Source organism: Vanessa cardui, chromosome Z (assembly GCF_905220365.1).
Source record: "Vanessa cardui chromosome Z, ilVanCard2.1, whole genome shotgun sequence".
In the NCBI taxonomy this organism is placed as follows: Eukaryota; Metazoa; Arthropoda; class Insecta; order Lepidoptera; family Nymphalidae; genus Vanessa; species Vanessa cardui.
Genome location: NC_061154.1, coordinates 14,806,009 through 14,825,197, shown reverse-complemented (window position 1 = coordinate 14,825,197; position 19,189 = coordinate 14,806,009). Strand labels below are relative to the sequence as shown.

At 38.0% G+C, this 19,189-nt stretch overlaps 1 protein-coding gene across 1 annotated transcript in view; it reads left to right on the top strand.

The window, feature by feature from the left end:
* Positions 1-19,189, top strand: part of LOC124543036 (E3 ubiquitin-protein ligase MYCBP2) — an 89,274-nt gene that overhangs the window by 64,472 nt on the left and 5,613 nt on the right. The window contains exons 38-68 of the mRNA XM_047121048.1: positions 304-498; positions 1,157-1,306; positions 4,589-4,682; positions 4,776-4,840; positions 5,229-5,320; positions 6,148-6,235; positions 6,449-6,568; positions 8,192-8,363; positions 8,450-8,596; positions 8,804-8,950; positions 9,308-9,407; positions 9,491-9,588; positions 9,973-10,152; positions 10,737-10,964; positions 11,621-11,808; positions 11,903-12,056; positions 12,227-12,465; positions 12,540-12,671; positions 13,037-13,260; positions 14,365-14,476; positions 14,599-14,832; positions 14,916-15,030; positions 15,490-15,674; positions 15,759-15,911; positions 16,201-16,371; positions 16,976-17,089; positions 17,228-17,316; positions 17,425-17,632; positions 17,931-18,103; positions 18,562-18,751; positions 18,888-19,148. Coding sequence (XP_046977004.1) covers positions 304-498; positions 1,157-1,306; positions 4,589-4,682; positions 4,776-4,840; positions 5,229-5,320; positions 6,148-6,235; positions 6,449-6,568; positions 8,192-8,363; positions 8,450-8,596; positions 8,804-8,950; positions 9,308-9,407; positions 9,491-9,588; positions 9,973-10,152; positions 10,737-10,964; positions 11,621-11,808; positions 11,903-12,056; positions 12,227-12,465; positions 12,540-12,671; positions 13,037-13,260; positions 14,365-14,476; positions 14,599-14,832; positions 14,916-15,030; positions 15,490-15,674; positions 15,759-15,911; positions 16,201-16,371; positions 16,976-17,089; positions 17,228-17,316; positions 17,425-17,632; positions 17,931-18,103; positions 18,562-18,751; positions 18,888-19,148 — 4,818 coding nt within the window. The remainder of the gene's footprint in view (positions 1-303; positions 499-1,156; positions 1,307-4,588; positions 4,683-4,775; positions 4,841-5,228; positions 5,321-6,147; positions 6,236-6,448; positions 6,569-8,191; positions 8,364-8,449; positions 8,597-8,803; positions 8,951-9,307; positions 9,408-9,490; positions 9,589-9,972; positions 10,153-10,736; positions 10,965-11,620; positions 11,809-11,902; positions 12,057-12,226; positions 12,466-12,539; positions 12,672-13,036; positions 13,261-14,364; positions 14,477-14,598; positions 14,833-14,915; positions 15,031-15,489; positions 15,675-15,758; positions 15,912-16,200; positions 16,372-16,975; positions 17,090-17,227; positions 17,317-17,424; positions 17,633-17,930; positions 18,104-18,561; positions 18,752-18,887; positions 19,149-19,189) is intronic.

The window sequence follows — 19,189 nt, the reverse complement described above, 5'->3', positions numbered from 1 at the left end:
CATACGGTGCGAGCTTTCAGGTATCCATTGGGTTACCGACTTTGGGTTGACGTGTCAACAAATTGTCGTGGTTCATAAACTGCGTTTTAGGCACGTTACACTCGATAGCTTTGGGTTTTTAATGAAGAAATTACATTAGCTAATCTACAATTTATGCGGTTTTAAGGATAACATCCATCGTTTCCTAATGCAATGTGTCAAAAATTCCAGTCAAAAATTAGTTTCTGTGTAAATTTAAAGGATGTCGACGTTTTTCAAATCGCACTGAATCGACACTTAATTAGTTTCAAATGTATTTTGTAGGATTTAAAGGTGGAAGTGGCCGAGTGCGCTGGTGAGGACACGACAGCAGATCGTTGGCTAGGCTCAGCCACCTACAGATTACGTCGATTCGCTATCCTGGACAGCGCCGGGCTACGCATTCGCGCCGGGCCCAGCCTGCAGTCCGAGGAACTGAGCCGCGTGCCAGCCGGAGCGTATGTGGCAATCGTCGAAGAGGTTTGTAGATCTATCAATATATTTTTCATCTACAGTATCACGTGATCATTAGTAATTAATGTATTGATGTTTGTTATGTCATAGGATGTTTCTGTTTTAGGACAGACAATAAGCTATTTGACAGTGCGAAAAATAAATCGTGAATTATTGTAATCAGTGTATATCATGAGTGTAAAAATGGTTATTTAGTAACGAAAGTTGAAAATAATACTTAATTTATTCAAAAATAAATAAATAAAATTGCATTTTTTGAAACGTTTGTCACGTGACACAAAACGCTCCTGATTGGCCGGGCTTATGTACCACAGATTAAAATACAGCAAAGTGACGTCACCGACCCCATTGCAGCACCATATTGCCCAAGTATCGTTTTGGCGCGTTATTTAAATATGGAATTTTTAATATGATATTTTTCGGCAAATATGTATTAGAAATAAAAAAAACAACTTTTGCTGGGTCCCTTAACCTCTATTAAATAATATAAAATGGATTTTAAAAAGCAGTCAAATAGCCCTATTGAGATATGCTTATTGAGATAAATTAAGAATTTACTAATAGGGCGAATAGCAATATTAGTTTTAGGGGGAAAAGTACACATTAACATAAGTTTGTCTATTTGGTACATTTAGTTTAGTCGTAATATTGTTTCTGTTTCAAGGTGGTCAACAAAGACGGTACGTGGGTACGACTCAGCCACGAGACAATGCAGACGTACATCGAAGGCTGCGTCAGCGTCGCGTGGTGCCTGCAGTACAACAGTCACCTCGACCGCACGTTACTCGTGCCCGTCGAGGATGAGGACGCGCAGGTATGCCTCTGTGATAACCTATTCGATGACGTCATTGATAACATCACTATAATTATATCATATAAGCGCAACAACAGCAGCCTGTAAATTCCCACTGCTGGGCTAAAGGCCTCCTCTCCCTTTGAGGAGAAGGTTTTGGAACATATTCCACCACGCTGTTCCAATGCGGGTTGGTGGAATGCACATGTGGCAGAATTTCTATGAAACTTGTCACATGCAGGTTTCCTCACGATGTTTTCCTTCACCGCTGAGTACGAGATGAATTATAAAGACTAATTAAGCACATGAATCAGCGGTGCTTGCCTGGGTTTGAACCCGCAATCATCGGTTAAGATGCACGCGTTCTAACCACTGGGCCATCTCGACTCAATATAAGCGCTGTATTCAATAATAATTGAAACAGGCGGTAAATTAATTTGACCCATATAAATTAATTTTTCATCAATTAACTACGTAATCATCGAAATCGAAACGAGAAATATAAATATGCTAACTATATTTCCGAGGTGAAGGTATCACTTGCAAATCATTGGCTTGTTTCCTTACATACAACATTGTGCGTGAAATTTAAATTGTCATTAGTTTGGTAGCGTTTGGTAATAAAAGCGTGTCTTCTTTCCTGAATCTTAAGCACCTCTGTACCCATACTACGGCATAAATACATTGTATAATATATATAGTATTATATTAATGTAGGCTTAAATATACGACAATAGGCAGCAACGGCTTTACGTGCTTTCTTCTGCATTACAATGGATGCTGCTTAGTTGCATTATATCGGTATACAGTCTTCCTTGTGATCAGCTTGCCTGTACCGAAGTCGGTTAGGAAGCCAACATCGTCAATTTTAATCTAGTTGACTATATTCGCTTTTATTATAATAATAGTCTAAATACTTTTATAAATTATTTTATTAAATTCTTGATTTATTTTCATTTATGCAAATAATTATAAACAAAATTCTATATTATTAACAAAACAATCACTAAATAATGTTTTGAATCGACACAATAACAAGCGATAATCTAATAATAATAACAAATCGATTTTCAGTTAGATTCGCTTCTTTTAATGTGATCAGGATTAATAAATACGTCTACAAATAAATATTTATAATTTTGTTTCTATACGAACCTCCGGTGCCAAGCATGTGGGACAAATTGAAATACATTTATTATATTTATTTATTGTATTACATGAAAATCTTGGAAAATAACCCGCAAAAAAATAAATAAATAGGAAAATTACTTGTATAAAGTGATTTTCCTTCAAGTCTTTGTTTTGTTTTGATATCCATTAATATTTAACAATTAAATGTATTTTAATGATAATATCAATAAAGTGCTCATAAGATCTGTCTTACGATCATTTTATTAATAACATCAATGTATTATTAAACATTTTAAAAATATTGCAAATATCTTTAAATCATAAATAATCAATTTTTATTTGTAAACGGTAGATTAATTTGTCGCCGATTTTTTTCAAATCTTTTGGAAATTTATTCTCTATATAAAGTATTCATATATATCTTGTCTTCTTATACGTCCGCAGCAACCGTAAATAACGCATACGCTAGACCAGTAGTTCCCAAACATATTTTTCTCGTGGACCACTTTCAAAATTTTATTGGTTTCGGTGGATCCCCTGCTGCTACATTTCTATCACATTCTTAAAGTCGCCAAAAAATAAAAATTGTGTCGCTTCCGAGTTTCGTACATTTTCTAACATTTAATTATTAAAAGAATAGAATTACAAGAAAAAAATAATAAGGTAATATAACTATGCTTACATTTTTGCTCTTTACTATCGAAAGCAGATAAATTTTCGTGGACCCCCATTAACATCTTATGGACCCCCATTTTTTTATACACGCCTACGTAGACCCCCATCATGTCTCTCGTGGACCTCTGGGGGTCCGCCTGGACCACTTTGGGAATCATGACTGTTTTTATGTTGCGTTTCGCTGCGATATTGTCTTCCACGTTAAACCTTCATAATTTAACCGAAAGAAGTATCGATCCTGAAGTATCATTCTAAACATTAGTGAGTTTTTTAAAAGTCATTCGTATAAGAGCTTCTGAGGTATAAGAAACAGTTGAAAATCATTATAATGTCTCGGCTCAGCGATAATAAGTTGTTTATTTCTGGAGAACAACATTATAAGCGAAAATTAAATTGTCATTAGTTATGTGGTTTGTGGCAATAAAAAGTTCATTTTATTTAAAACGTCTTGAGAAGTTAAAAGGGTACTTTATTTGTACATCGTGATTTTCTTATTTGAGTGAGTGACCTTCACACTTACGCAAGCATTTGTATGTGATCGGGAAAATGTTATGTGGAGATGATGAAGGGTCTTTTTCTACGGTTAGATACGCGTTGACTTTGATAACTATATTTCGGAGTCAGTTTCAGTAAGAAGACAAATTCTTTTGCTACTGAAATAGCTAATAAAATCAGCATAATTTAAATACAAGTATTTAAACACTGAATTCGATAAGACTACACAGGTGTATAAGGATACGTCTACGTGAACTCATTGGTGCACCTTCTATTAATGATTGATTTTATTTGACGACCTCCGTGGTCGAATGGTGTTTTCACCGGTTTTCATGGGTACGCCATTCCGAGGTCCCAGGTTCGATTCCCGGCTGAGTCGGTGTAGATTATAATTAGTTTTCTATGTTGTCTTGGGTCAGGGTGTTTGTAGTACCGTCGTTACTTCTGATCTTCCATAACACAAGTGCTTTAGCTACTTATATTGGGATCAGAGTAATGTATAGTACGACACAACTTAGATGTCGCATCGGCAAAATTCGTAAAAACGATCACATCCGAATTGAGTACGCTATCCCAAATTATCAATATTTATTTCTCATGCGAATATGATCTTTGCACAAACGTAATAACTTGTAATTTCATATGACCTAATATATTCGTCAATTTGACGCGTCGATTTACATGCACTTGCTTTCTCTGACGCGTGAATCTATACCGACGAATAGCGTCGAATGGCGCGATAGGGAGCTATTTCTTTTGGTTGTGTAAATCGGCAGTAATCGGTTTTATTTTCATTCCATTGCATTTTCCGATGCTACATCTAATTTGTGTCGTACTGTATGTGATGTTGTCTCATTTTTATTTATTAATATATGTATTAGTATTCAAGAAAATTTTTATAAGTGTCTATTTTATATTAATATTTGTAAAATGCCAGTTAGTTGTGTGTGGTGTTGCATAACAATCGACAGGTAACTTTAGTTGTTATCGTGTTTTGTCCAGGAGGAATACACAGCGAATTACGAAGTGCTCAACGAGGCCCGAGCATTGCTCCCCCTGTGGCAAGAAGAAGAACCTGCTCCCGCGCCTAGCAACGGTAAACATAGCCTTTCATTATACTTAGAGATATATTTGTCCTAAATGTATTTGTACTAAATGTATGTATATTCATATGTTATTGTTTCTTCAGTTCCAGATCAGATTCCGGAGGAACAGCGCTTCCCTTTCTCAATACAATGTGATCTTGCTAATGAGGTAGGTTTAAGATAATTGTACTTTTTTTTAATTAATCGATTATAGATATACATCAACTAGAATCAAAACTCAACTCGAGTTTAAGGCTATATTCGAACATCTAGTATGAAATCTAACCTAAACTGACCAAATAAAACTATTCGCAGTTGGTAGTTGCTAAATTATGTAGCGCTTTCAATGTGTTATGTTAATGTGCTAAACACTAAAATTTATATATATAAAAAGGCATTAATATTTTAATTATCAATGTAACAAAGAAAAGGAATTATCTAAAAAAACTTAAGTACTGAAACTAAAATAGTTAACCTAAATTCAAGCATATTTAGCGAATAAACTTTAACGACAAATTATTGAGATAACTAACAGTAATTGGTGTAAGATTTTACAGAGCGACGAGAGTAGCAGTCCGTACATGTTTGGAGAGCCGAGCAAGCGCGGGCGTCTCCTACGCAACCAGTCCACTTCTATGCCTACTCCAAGGTTTGTAACGATTTTTATAAAATATACATCTATATATAGTTCTAAAAGTAGGTAGGGCTTCGTCTACTTGTTGGTAGAGCTATGTACAAGCCCGTCTGGGTAGGTACCACCCACTTATTAGATATTCTACCGCTAAACAACACTACTTGGTATCTTGGTATTGTTATGTTCTGGTTTGTGTGTGGAGGGCGAGTGAACCAGTGTAACTACAGGCACAAGGGACATAACTATATTGTCAACATAATAATCTCAGTTCCCAACGTTGGTGGCGCATTGTCGATGAAAGAAATTGTTAATGTTTCTTACAGCGTCGTTGTCTATGAAGGGTGGTGACCACTTATAATCAAGTGGCCCATATGCTCGTCCGCCAAGCAATTGCATAAAAAATAAGTTTATACTACGCTGTCCCAATCCGAGTTGATGGATACCCATGTATACATCTACCTGGACAGAGTTTCAATGAAATTACACACATTCAAATTTGTTCACAATTGTTTCATTTACGGCCGAGCAAGTGATGAATTAGTAATAGCCTGTAAATTTCCCTCTGCTGAGATAAGGCCTCCTCTTCCATTAAGGAGAGGGTTCGGAACATATTCCACCACGCTGTTCCAATGCGGGTGTGTGGAATGCACATGTGCCTAATCTCGATGAAATTAGGCACATGCAGGTTTCCTCACGATGTTTTCTGTATTTGAATTCGTAATTATCGCTTAAGATGCACTTGATCTAACCTTGATATAATTTGAATGCATTTGATATTTGTGTCAAAGTTTGAAATGCATATATTATATGTACGTATTTATCTAAAGAACGATTGCCACCAGACGCATGCCGCGTCGCAACAACGGCAACAGCGACGAGTGGTGGCCCATGAAGCACTGCTCGAGCGACAACGTCGCCGCCATGCAAGAGGTAGATATCCTACCCACATTATTGACTAACCTTGTCGTTGTTCGTATAAATGGAAATTGTCCGTAACAGAGAGACGATCGAAATGAAAGCTCTTAACACAACTGAACCGATATAAAATTACATGTGCATGCATTTATAACAAAATACAAGGTAAGTATTGGAAGTTTATTGTTTGTTATCTTTAAAAAAAATGTTGTATTAAATGCGCTTTAGACCGATATTCTGGAGACAAAGGAAGAAACAATGGCGGGCCGCGTGGCGCAGACCGGCACGCAAACCTCGCCCGACAGCGTCGTCGAGGATGTCGTTAATGCTCACTATGACGCGCCGAAGGTTCTTGTTATCTATTTTTTTTTATTTATTCAACCTACTTTAGTTCACCTAATGCACATTATAATATGTTACTTTCATATTTCTCAAATACCTCTTGTTCCTCTGGTCAAGTGAATTAGCATTTACATTGAACATATTAAAGGGTGGGCTAAATTATATAAAAAACACATTTTTTTGGATCTTAGTATGTTTTATGTTTAGTATGTATGTACGTCTGTTCATTTGCTTGTGTATATATATCAGCAGGCATCGCACAAAAAAATTGCATCAAGTTTGGCTATCACTTTTGCAACATTTTGATATTGAATAAAATTATATACATACATATACTTATACATTTAACTTATTAGCTTTTATTGAAAGATATGCGCTTCATTTGCCAAATTCAGTTGATAATGCTATATATGCATCTTTTTGTGCTTCTGGTAAAACTTAATAAAATTCCTAAAGGTAAAGACGAAGGATAATATTGCGTATTATGTAGAATTCGTTTTCTCTGTTAACTCAATATTTAACTAACACTAGTTAATTAACTTATTATTGATCATTCAAAATTTAAATCAAATCAAATCAATTCAATTTTATTCAAGTAAACTTCACAATGAACCGTTTTTGAATCGTCAATAATTAAATACTACCACCGTTTCGGAAAGAAATTCGCATACTTGATCTTTTCAAATAAACAGATTTACATGCTGTTAAGATTTATAATACAGTAATTTAATGTCCTATGATGGAACCCGAGCCTAACTCCTGGTTTTTGTTCCTAAAAAGTACTCTTTTCATGAATAGTATGATTTATTTATTAATTTAGTCTTAATAATCTTATCCAAACATACGATTACATATTTTTAATGTAAAATGTATGTTTAATAATAAAACAAGATTCGACTTGATCACCCTTATCTAAATACAGATACACCCCGTGAAATGTTAAAATATTGTAATTTCCAAAACGAAGTAAGTGACGGCACATTTAATTTAATTATTCGATTCGAACGCAATGTCCAGTGAAAGTTATTTACTTTCGCGCGTAAGGTTTACTTTCACAAGAATAATAGCCCTAAAATGCCATCTTGGGTTAGATTAGCAACGTGTACGAAATATAATTGATGTTGAGTGCGTATAAAATCGTATAATAATATTAAATACTACTTGCTACATTAATTCGAATTGATAAAACATAATTTATTTGGTTTTACCCGAAAGCCGGCGACATACATACATGCAATGTCTGTTTGAAAGTGATAAGTTTTGCGAACTAATTTACAAATAATGAATAGTTATAATTATATTATAATTAGTTATCCTAATTAGCTTTCCTAAGTAAATATATATTTATTACTATTTATTATTTTGGCTTGTGTTTGTTTTACAATTTAGTATCGTAGAAGTGTTAGTTGAATTTTCTTTGAAGTTATCAGCAGTTGGGCAAGTTCCTATCGAAGACAAAGTCAGGGATTTCTTTTAAATTGATTTCAGCATCGCTATAATAACGTACAACGAGAAGGTAAGTAGAGCAGGGAGCAGATTCGGACAACAGATCCGAGCAGATACGAAGCAACAAATAGCTGATGCGATTTTATTAATCGATATTTTTTCGAAACTTATGAATTGGTGCAGGAGTGGAGCCCTAAACGGTTGTCGTGGGAGCACTTGCGTCCGTCGCGCAGTCGACGTAGCGCGTCGCCCCCGCCGCTGCCCGCGCGGAACGTGCCGCCGCGCAAGTTCGCGCTCAGCCCCGCGCAAGCTGAGTGTCTGCGCGCTATTTTCGCTGCACTGCTCTGGCACGAAGGTAATACATTGCATTGCAATCAAATTGAAAATTGTTTAATATATTGTTCGAAAACGTTTAATATGGCTTTCAATTTTGATTATCAGGTATAGTGCACGACGCCATAGCCTGTGCCGCGTTCTTGAAGTTCCACCCACAGCTGCCCAAGGCAGGCGCACGTGTTGTGACACGACCCCCCCACGACACGCCGCCGCCGAGGCCGCAGCGCCACTCCGTCGAAGTATCAAATGCAGGTGTGTAATACGACAAGTAATAACTTGTTGCCATTTCAGAAGTAATAATAAACAAGAGCAACCTTTTTAATTCAATACAATCGAATAACATATATGTTTGTATTACAATCAGATGTGTATCATTAAAATTTTATGTCAACTGTACAAGTTTTAATTGAATTGCGATTAAATTACGGATACTACTTAGATGTTTACGTCAAATTGCAGGACAATATTTGCATATCAATCCTTCCACACTGGAAACTCTGACGCGTTCCGGCACCGAGTTGCCGAGCACAAGCCGAGCGCATATATCTGATATAGACGCCCCGATTCGTGAGGAGGAAGCCGGCGCTTCGAGTGCCCCTGATCCTGGTACATATAAGTTGCTTTACATACTCTCTAATTACATTTTTTATATACTAGTGGCCCGTCCCGGCTTCGCACGGGTGGACATAAGTACTTTTTTTAAATATGTTTAACTTTTATTTATGTTTAACTAATTAAATAACTAACTATGTTCTTTCTATTTCCACTTATTTACACAAAAACATTAATTATATTCCTACATATTTCTCATGAATCCCTCTATCCATTAGTGAAAACAGCATGAAAATCCGTTCAGTAGTTTTGGAGTTTATCGTGAACATACAGACAGATAGAAGTGGCCAGGGGACTTTGTTTTATAATATGTAGTGCTAATTTAAATGAACTAACATTATTTATCGTCAGGTCCATCTGTGGTGAACGTGTTGCCGCCGTCATTGCGTGCGCTAGTCGCGCTCTGGGACGCACTCAACGACGCCGATCAACTGATTGTAGCTACCGACAAGTACGAGACCGATTTATATATCCATATAACGCAAAAATTGTTCGAGCTGCTTGTTTTAGTAAATGTTTTAATTCTTTTCTTAGAAACAGAAAAGATCTCATTGAAAAGAATGAAAACGAGGAGTCGAAACTAGTGGTACGCAAGAAGAGAGACTATAAATATGGAAGAGCTCCGTTAATGGGTAAGGTTAACAACATACGATAATGAATTGAGTCGAGATGGCCCAGTGGTTAGAACGCGTGCATCTTAACCGATTATTGCGGGTTCAAACCTAGGCAAGCACCGCTGTATATATGTGCTTAATTTGTCTTTATAATTCATCTCGTGCTCAGCGGTGAAGGAAAACATCGTGAGGAAACCTGCATGTGACAAATTTCATAGAAATTCTGCCACATGTGTATTCCACCAACCCGCATTTGAACAGCGTGGTGGAATATGTTCCAAACCTCAAAGGGAGAGGAGGCCTTTAGCACAGCAGTGGGAATCTACCGGCTGTTGTTGTTGTTGTTGTAATAATGAATTGGATACATAACATATAACATATAAAAATGGTTCGTTTTCACAGTGTCCTGCGAGCTTTGTGGTGGTGGTATGGTGCCTCCCCCGCTGGCAGCACACATGCGACACATGCACCCCGGCTGCCGGGCGCCCACTGTCCGCGGGTACGATCGCTGCGGACAGTACAAGCAGGCGGACTCCTTTCCCAATGATTCGAACTCGTCCGAGTGTGGACAGCTTTCTCAGGGTTTGTACTAAAAAAGTATATTTAATAATTGATTTAATTTACATAGACTGTGAACGTAATGTATAATTCGTTATAAATTATGCTAAGTTTCTGAGGAGCTTACTTTTGTCCGTAGTTTACCTGTTCGTTAGAGCGTAAAATGATGCTTGAAAATTAAATAGAGAATTAAATTCAAATTTTAAATTACAATAAAATTGAAATTTAATAACACTTAATAGAACAACAGTCCTCCAGTGAAAATTTAGTGCAAACCTCAGAAACCGGGCATAAGTTTATATTTTTTATCGTTGTTCACATTTTATAACGAAGTAATCAATAGTTTAAATTTGAGGATGCTATCAAATCAACTATATAAAGTTACGTATTGTCATTTCGAAGTAATTAAGACGTCCCTAATATTTAAGTGATTGTGTTGTTTTTCGATATAATTTCCTTAATTACTTAATGTATCGTTATTTTTTGTCTTAACTTGTTTTCCTATGGCGTTTATTTTACAAGCTATTCTATTTTAAGTGCGTTTTCTCTTAATTATATTTTTATTTTTTTCTTTACTTTTTTTATTTCGTTCCTCGCCACCCGCACAGACCTTATTGGTGTGAAAATTCGAGCTACCTTAGTAGCGTACCAATTGTGGTACTTGTACTGCGAGAAATGCCGCGAGCGCGCGCTGAAGGCCATCGCGCGCCAGCGGAACAGGCTCGGCGCGGAGGACGCGCGCCTCGGCCTCGAGCGCGCGCCGCCCGACATCGACCACCACACCATGCGGGACAACGCCACCTTCCTCCTCGACCTGGCGCCGCTCATCAACTCAGGTACCCTACTGTGACTCGCATTTTCATTAAATTCTCATTGTAGTCTTGTATTACAACGCTAGGTTGAAGTTATTAATTTCGGGATATTTACCATGTTTTTTATTTTTGTTCGGTGGAGCTCGATATTTCGACATTGTCTACGAATGTCTTGTTCACGAGACTGAAGTGTGCGGGTAGATGCTGATAATGTTAGAGGTGTCCGTATCGAACTACCTCCTTTCTTGTACGTTTGCTACGTAAACACCGGTCACCACTACTATTGTCACTTTCACCCCTACCATTGTCACTAGTCGAATTTATTTTATGTACACTCGACACTCGATCCCGTGTTTTGCAGACGAAACTCACCGTATCAATTCGCGAATTTTTTATTTTATTTTGCGGGGGTTTGCATAATTTTATTATTGGATTCCATACTCTCGACAGTTGAAACTTTTTTTTTTTTTTATAAAAAACAACGAAATATCGAGCTCCACCGAACAAAAATAAAAAACATGGTAAATATCCCGAAATTAATAACTTTAATAATAAAAATAACCATGTTAATTTAAAATCCTATAAAGGATAGGTTGTATTTTAATCGCTTATAGAAATTTATATTTTTTTCCGTAGAATGAGATGTATATTTAAACTGTTTATTATACGATTGTTATCAGAATCATCAAGCAGTTCTGGTTGGCATGAAATAGGTGGCCGCAGTCCTCCCACGCCTCCTGGTAGTGTTTGGCAGCCGGCGCCGCCATTCCAGTGTCTACCGGCTTTGGGCGCTGCGCCTAAGACCACGACAACTGTACCCGATACTGCGAGATATCATTCGTTAGGGAGACCACCGCCGGCGACTTCGGTAGATGCCATTTACCATAAATTGAATCTGTGTCAAATGCCTTGACTTGATTTTCCATTTTAATACACATGATTTTACTATGTTTGTCAACTAGGACGAGATACCGTCGACGTCTGGTAATGCCGGTGCCCAGTGGGCGCGGGTGCCGCGCTCCGTGTCTATGGGCCAGGCAGGAGGGCGGGACCTCGCTAACGCGGCGCGCCCACTCCAGGACAACATCGAGTCAGACCCACAGGAAACACTTTCCGGTGAGTGAACCAAATTGAAATAATAAAGCTTTTATTGAATTAAATAACTGTTGATATTATATTATAGGAAAACATTGACAATCATTGTGTTACAATTAGCAATGCTTCAGAAGTTGTTTAGATACATCAGTTCAGTGATGGAGCATTAAATGATAACAATGTTTTATTAGGAGTCGGCTCGTCACTCTTAGCCCAGCCAAGCGCAGCTCTGCAGAAACTAGTTGGTGGGGGAGAATGGGCGAGCGAAGGTTGTGCGGTCTCAGCTTTCGAGTCACCGCAAGTTGACCCTGATATGATAATGCGCAGTCCAGTACTCGCCTTCATCCTTGCCAAACGCGACCTACCATCTTGCCGACAAAAGATGGATGCGGCAGTTCGAATAAATACGATCAGACAGTACGCTTTTGAAGTGAGTATAATTTTATGTAGGGATTATGTATTGCATTTTAAAGTTTATTTTTAATTCCAATATGCTCTTTAAAGGCACTCAATTGGCTACTGCGCTCGACATCACAACCAACTAGCGTACATGACGTCATGTGGTGGTTTTGCAACGCGCTCGACAAGTTCGCACGCATCGTTCCGCCGCCACTCTCTTATGATGATAACAAAGAGGTATTACTTTGTTTTTATTTAAACTTATAATTATAAATAAAAAAAATATATATTGACATGAAAAGTTAATATAGTCGCAAAACATCCAGTGGTCCCGCACTAGACAAGCCTGTCTTGCGGGTACCAGCTACCGGTTACAATTTCATGCTATTAACAGGAGCTCGGACTATATGCTACGATCCCATATCTAATTATATAATAATACAGCATATATATAAGAAATATAAAAATATGTAATACCGAAAAAATGAAAACAATAAGAGAAACAAAAATAAATATAACAATAATCCGTATAATTTATAATAAAATTTATCACAAAACAATAGTAGTACAACGATTGTGATGCTCGACTTTTGTGTTTAAAGAATACTTGCAACGACTGGAGCCGGTACCCGACTCCGACGGCGTCGGCAGCAGCGATATGTCCTGGCGGTCGAGCGGCGCGAGGCGCGCGCGCCGCTTTCCACGCGTTCCTCGGTTCTGTGAGCGCGCTGGCGCCGTCGCTGCCGCCTGCCAGCGCTGCAGCGCTGCAAGCCGTGCGCTGCTGGGCGCTTCACTACTCGCAGCACGATAGATCATTCTTACACCGGTTAGAGCTTTTTATTGTAATATTTGTACTTTAAAGTGATATATGAGCAAAGGTTTATATTATTGAGCGCTTTTGTTGTATCATTATCTCATGTTGACTTATAGTAAGTGGAAATTTATAAAGCTAAACGTTTATATGATACTATTGATCTAAATTTGAAATGCGTTACGAAACGGCATACATCCAATCGTTAAATTATGATAGATTTATAATACTTTCGGATTCAAGAAGTGCATTGCAGCATTTGGTTCGATGTACTTCGTCTTTACGAGGAATACCGATAGCCTATATTATATGAGATCTCCTGCAAAAATTCAAGGAAAACCGTAAAACTGTAATATTACAATGTATTCCGTCACACATTGGTATTTCTGGTAATGAACGAGTAGACGTCTATGCGAAACGAGCTTGTAGCGACGGAATCGAAACACTCATTTTACCATTGTATACGGACTGTATACATTTAATTAAAAAACAATTACTTCGATGGAAGGTCAAAACAAAAAGGTATCTGGTATAAAACTATTCAGCCACAGCTCTGCTATATTTTCTTAGATAGACGTTATTAGTAGATTATCCCAACAAGATATCATTACAGCATATCGACTCCGCTCTGGACACATGCCGTTAAATAAATTTTGCATTTTTACTTTAAAAAAGTACCTTCCCCCAATTGCCCTGATTACCCGGGTTTTAAAGATGTGTATCACATGTGTGTCCGAAGTGATGTGCCAGACAGGACGTTGGGATTTTAAAACATCATTTTAACAAATCCAACATCCGAAGAAGGAAAAAGGATGTATAAGATCTCAATAATTTGGATCGTGAAATTAACTAGTTTTAAGTTAGTCATAGTTTAGTTTTGTAATGTATAAGGTAGCCCTACGAGAACTACATAGTCATCTTATCGACTCTGTTCTTAAAATGAGAATGAATAAATTAAAAATCGTTCAGTTCTGCTTGCCAGTTTATTATGTTTTAATAAATACATATCATGAAGTTTTATTTTGTGGTAAAACATTAATTAAATGCTTTTAATAAAAAGAGTGAAAATAATCTGTTTGCTAAATTATGCGTGTGAACTGTTATTGCCGCCGGGATCAGATCGCAAGTGTTTAGTGTTATAAGCAAGATCTTGTCACACGCCGAGGACAGCGCGTATGAGGAAGGGTTGCTTGGTGCTCTCCAAGAGAGTTATCATAGCTATCTCACTAAGGTATTGTTTTTATTTTTTTCTATAAGGGAAACAGTTGCAAACTCTAACTTTAAAAAGTAACGTTTTATAGACTTATGTGTTGAAAAACAGGTCAAACTAATATATCATTTTTCCTCTAACAGCAACAGGAGTTTATATGGAGTTGTCCCGATGTTACTGGCTGGTGTGAAGTGAGCGTTTCATCGCGGCCCGGAATGGCAGGCGCTCTAACCGACGGCAGCACCGAAACCTTCTGGGAGTCGGGAGACGAGGATCGCAACCGAGCTAAATGGATACAACTCTTATATGCTGGACCGTCTCACCAAGATCGACCGCATATACTTTGTGTACACGTTGACAATACTAGAGATACCGTGGTAAATATAAATTATATATTAACGACACCAAAATCTTTGAGTTTTGAAAGGTTTTTTTTTATATTGTTTTTTTTTGTTTCCAGAATAAGACCTTATTGATGACATTCTTGTACAGTGGTGGATCAAGTGATATGACTCATATGCAAGATATAGAAGTCGATCCGAAGGCGGCTACTTGGGTTTGCTATACTTTACCAAGTGAGTGTTGATATTGTTTTTTAGTTTTAAACACTTACATGAGAAATATTAAAATTGTATTAATATATAGTATGACACAAATTAGATGTAACATTGGAAAATGCAATGGAATGAAAATAAAGCCGACTTATACAACCAATAGAAATAGCTCCCTATCGCGCCATTCGACGCTATTCGTCGCTATAGATTCTCGCATCAGAGAAAACAAGTGCATGTAAATCGACGTGTCAAATTGACGAATATATTAGGTCATTTGAAATTACAAGATATTACGTTTGGTGCAAAGATCATATTCGCATGAGAAATAAATATTGATAATTTGGCGTAGCGTACTAAATTCGGATGTGATCGGTTTTACGAATTTTGCCGATGCGACATCTAAGTTGTGTCGTACTATACTTGAAAACAAAGTACTCAATTTTATAAAGGTACCTTTTAATATATATCTTCGCTAAACAGGATCGTCCACTTCATCGGTGCGGTTGCGGTGTGAGCTTCGCGGACCAGAAGGCGCAGTGCGCGTGCGTCAGCTACGAGTGCTCGGAGCGCCAACAATGGACCCTGAGCCGCATGCGTCGGTGCATCCTCTACATTCCCTGGCAGAGAGAGACACGCTACGAGTGTTTCGGCTGTTGACGTCACAAGTGCGCACATTACATCTGAAAACATTCATAATGAAATACTCTCAAACATATAGGTGCAAGTGAAGAAATATATTTACTGCACAGGTATTCGGCAAACTTCTGGAATGGGAGCAAAGTAGCAGCGAGTCTGGCGAGGGAGGAACGGCCGAAGAGGCGGCAGGAGATGACAGCGATTTACGAGAGCACGTTGTTGGCATTCTATTTGCTGGACACCAACTCACTTCGCTGCAGCGACAGGTCAGTTGTCAATTATTATGGAAGAGTTATTTTTTTATTTATTGTAAAGTGATATGAAAAAAAGGCCTATACATATAACACAATTGGAGTGTCTGTTTTTACTCTTCTTCACTTTATTATTTACAATTTTTGTCTGTCTGTCTGTTTGTTTCGGGCAATATCTGGAAAGGCTTGACAGATTTTGATGGGACTCGCGGGCACAGTTCGTTGTCAATAAATAGCAATTGAAATAAATCGATTGAATGTTTAGGTTATTTTATTATTACTTTTTGTGTGTTACCAAACGCAGGTAATGTCGCACATCGTATTCGCGATAGGCTGCGAAGCGGCCCGAGTACGCGACGACTGGGAGACTGCTCTTCTCTGCGCGGAGGCGGCTGATCGTGACCCCGACGAGCCACCACGGCTGCCTCTCGTCCACCATCAGCAGGACAATTACTGTTTCGAAATGCTCTCGCTGGTCAGTTGTTTCATATCATTATACCACTTAAACTATTGCAATATGTTTTGAAATCACATTTGTAGGTGGTGAAATTTAAGTATACGAACATTTATTTATGAGGTGCACTCTTAATTAGCAATATACTTACAAGTATGTCAATTTGTGGTTAGAACGCGTGCATCTTAACCGATGATTGCGGGTTCAAACCCAGGCAGGCACCGCTGATTCATGTGCTTAATTTGTCTTTATAATTCATCTCGTGCTCAGCGGTGAAGGAAAACATCGTGAGGAAACCTGCATGTGACAAATTTCATAGAAATTCTGCCACATGTGTATTCCACCAACCCGCATTGGAACAGCGTGGTGGAATATGTTCCAAACCTTCTCCTCAAACGGAGAGGAGGCCTTTAGCCCAGCAGTGGGAATTTACAGGCTGTTGTTGTTGTAATTATACCACTTAAACTATAGCAATATATTTTGAAATCACATTTGTAGCTGGTGAAATTTAAGTATACGTACATTTATTAATAAGGTATTATTACAAGTATGTCAATTTGAATGTTAGAAAATATTTTTTGTTTCTTGAACCACGTGTTGACTGTTTCTGTTCTTGTTGATGTAGCTGCTGGCACTCAGTGGTAGTGCAGTAGGGCGCGCACACCTCGCCCAGCGCACGGAGTTACTAGCCGACCTGCTGGCTCTCTTGCACACGGGCAGTGAACGAGTGCAAAGACAAGTAATTACTTTTATCATTTAAGGTTGCTCAGATATATAATCTTCTATAAGTCTTACTTTGTTCTTGATTCTTCAAAACAATATTTTCTGCAAGATATAAAAATAGTAATTTTCATTTTTAATGTTTTTTCGTCTAAAGGTTATATCATTACTACGACGGATGATCGCTGAGGTACCGCCACAAAAAATGTTAGCGGCGCTAAGTTATGGTGGGGATATAGCGGTTAGGTGAGATACAATGATATTGTGTTACAATACTACTATAAGTTTCAATTTTATTAATTATATGTTGCTAATTAAAACAATGACTAAAATTAAAAAAAAAAAATTGTACAGGATAACACTACTGGACCACTTAGTGTGTTACGTTGGCAAGGCAATCACGGTACAAGTGAAGGTGAAAGGGGGCGGCACTGTTAATCCCGGCACAGTGACCTTGGGAGGCAGCGTCAGCCCCGTCCCACCTCAAGTCTGGTTTATGCGCGGAGAGACTACCAAGAAGCACGCACATCTTGTCGTGAAACTGCTGATAGATATGGCGGAGGTGAGATGTTACACACATCGATATTAATAATCGAGTAAATCAAATATAGTATGGCTTTTTATTGACAGAAATATATCTATTCCGATAATGATATCTTACCCGACCGAAGTAATTAAGGTCGGGCAAGATGCCATTGATGTGCAAAAATGCTGAAGTTACTTACAATATGTTATTGAGATATTTCTACCAGAACCGATTCTAGTCAACTTCAGTCAGCATAGCTTGGAATATGAACACAAATTTGGTAATTGAATCTTTATTTCTCTTCATTCAGATTAATTTGAATATATTTTCGCAGGACAAAGTATCCAGTTCATGGGGCATGGAGACCCGCTCCGCTCTGGTGCAATATGTGCGCGGGGTAGCATTAGTTGATGAAATGGATCGTCGGCCGCCACGCTGCATTGCATCGGCGGTCGTCTGGCAGGCGTTGGCATCTCTATGTGTCTGTGACCATCACCATATTGAACTGTGAGATTATGTTATTTTTATTATTATTTTATTTGTTATTATTCAATGATCGAATTAAGCATGGAAGAAATATACCGGATCGATAAAAAACCACAAAACATATATTTTGGCAAAATTATATTAATACCTTTTATTTCCCGAAAAAATAAAAATTGATATAGTTTACCTGTTATTAACTCAATACTGAGCTATTGACCGTATTTGCCGTTCTTACGTCACATCATGCGGCTCGTGTTTTAGGTCACGTGACATGTAGATTAAAAATTACGACTTTTTAATTTAGTATAATAAAGTAATAACGTGCTTTTATGAATCAATGAAAATATGAATGAACGCAAAATCAGAATTTTTAAGTATATTTCTATATAAGTTTCTTTAAGTTTTATCAACTTTCATAATTTGCAAGTTATTAATTTCTAATTGAACTATTTACTTATTTAAAGTAAACTCTATCGCAGAATAAACAGATCAAACGAGAGTCGAGATAGTCGCGGCCGGGATTCTGCAGCTGAAACTAGATCGCATTGCACCAATCACGACGACGGTTCCACGCTGGCCGTTATAGAGTGTCGGTCGTGCGGTCCGTTGTGCGCAGAGTGTGATCGTTTCTTGCACCTCAATAGGGCTGCACGTAATCATCAACGGCAGGTGAGTGCTGTGTTATGCTGTCTCAGTAATTTCTTCAGATAACTTATCTCATAGGACGAAGAAAATTTGACGTCATATTAACTCAATAGTGTGAGTTTTATACTATTATTGAATTTATGAAATGTTTATTCGATAGATATGCAAAGAGGAAGAGAGTGCCATCCGCATTGACATACACGAAGGCTGCGGGCGGGCCAAACTCCATTGGCTACTGTTGCTCGTAGACCGACGTACGCTCAAGGCACTGGTTGAGTTCCGCGGGCTCGAGGGCGCGGGGACTGTGCCGACTGAGACGGAAGGCACCGCAGGGCTGGCCGGCACGTGTCGCTTCTGTGGAGCTAGGGGAAGTACTGGACTACTGGCTATAGGAAATGTTTGCGCCGATCAACAATGTCAGGTAAAAAAAACAATAACCTACGCAATATTTATGTTTTAAGT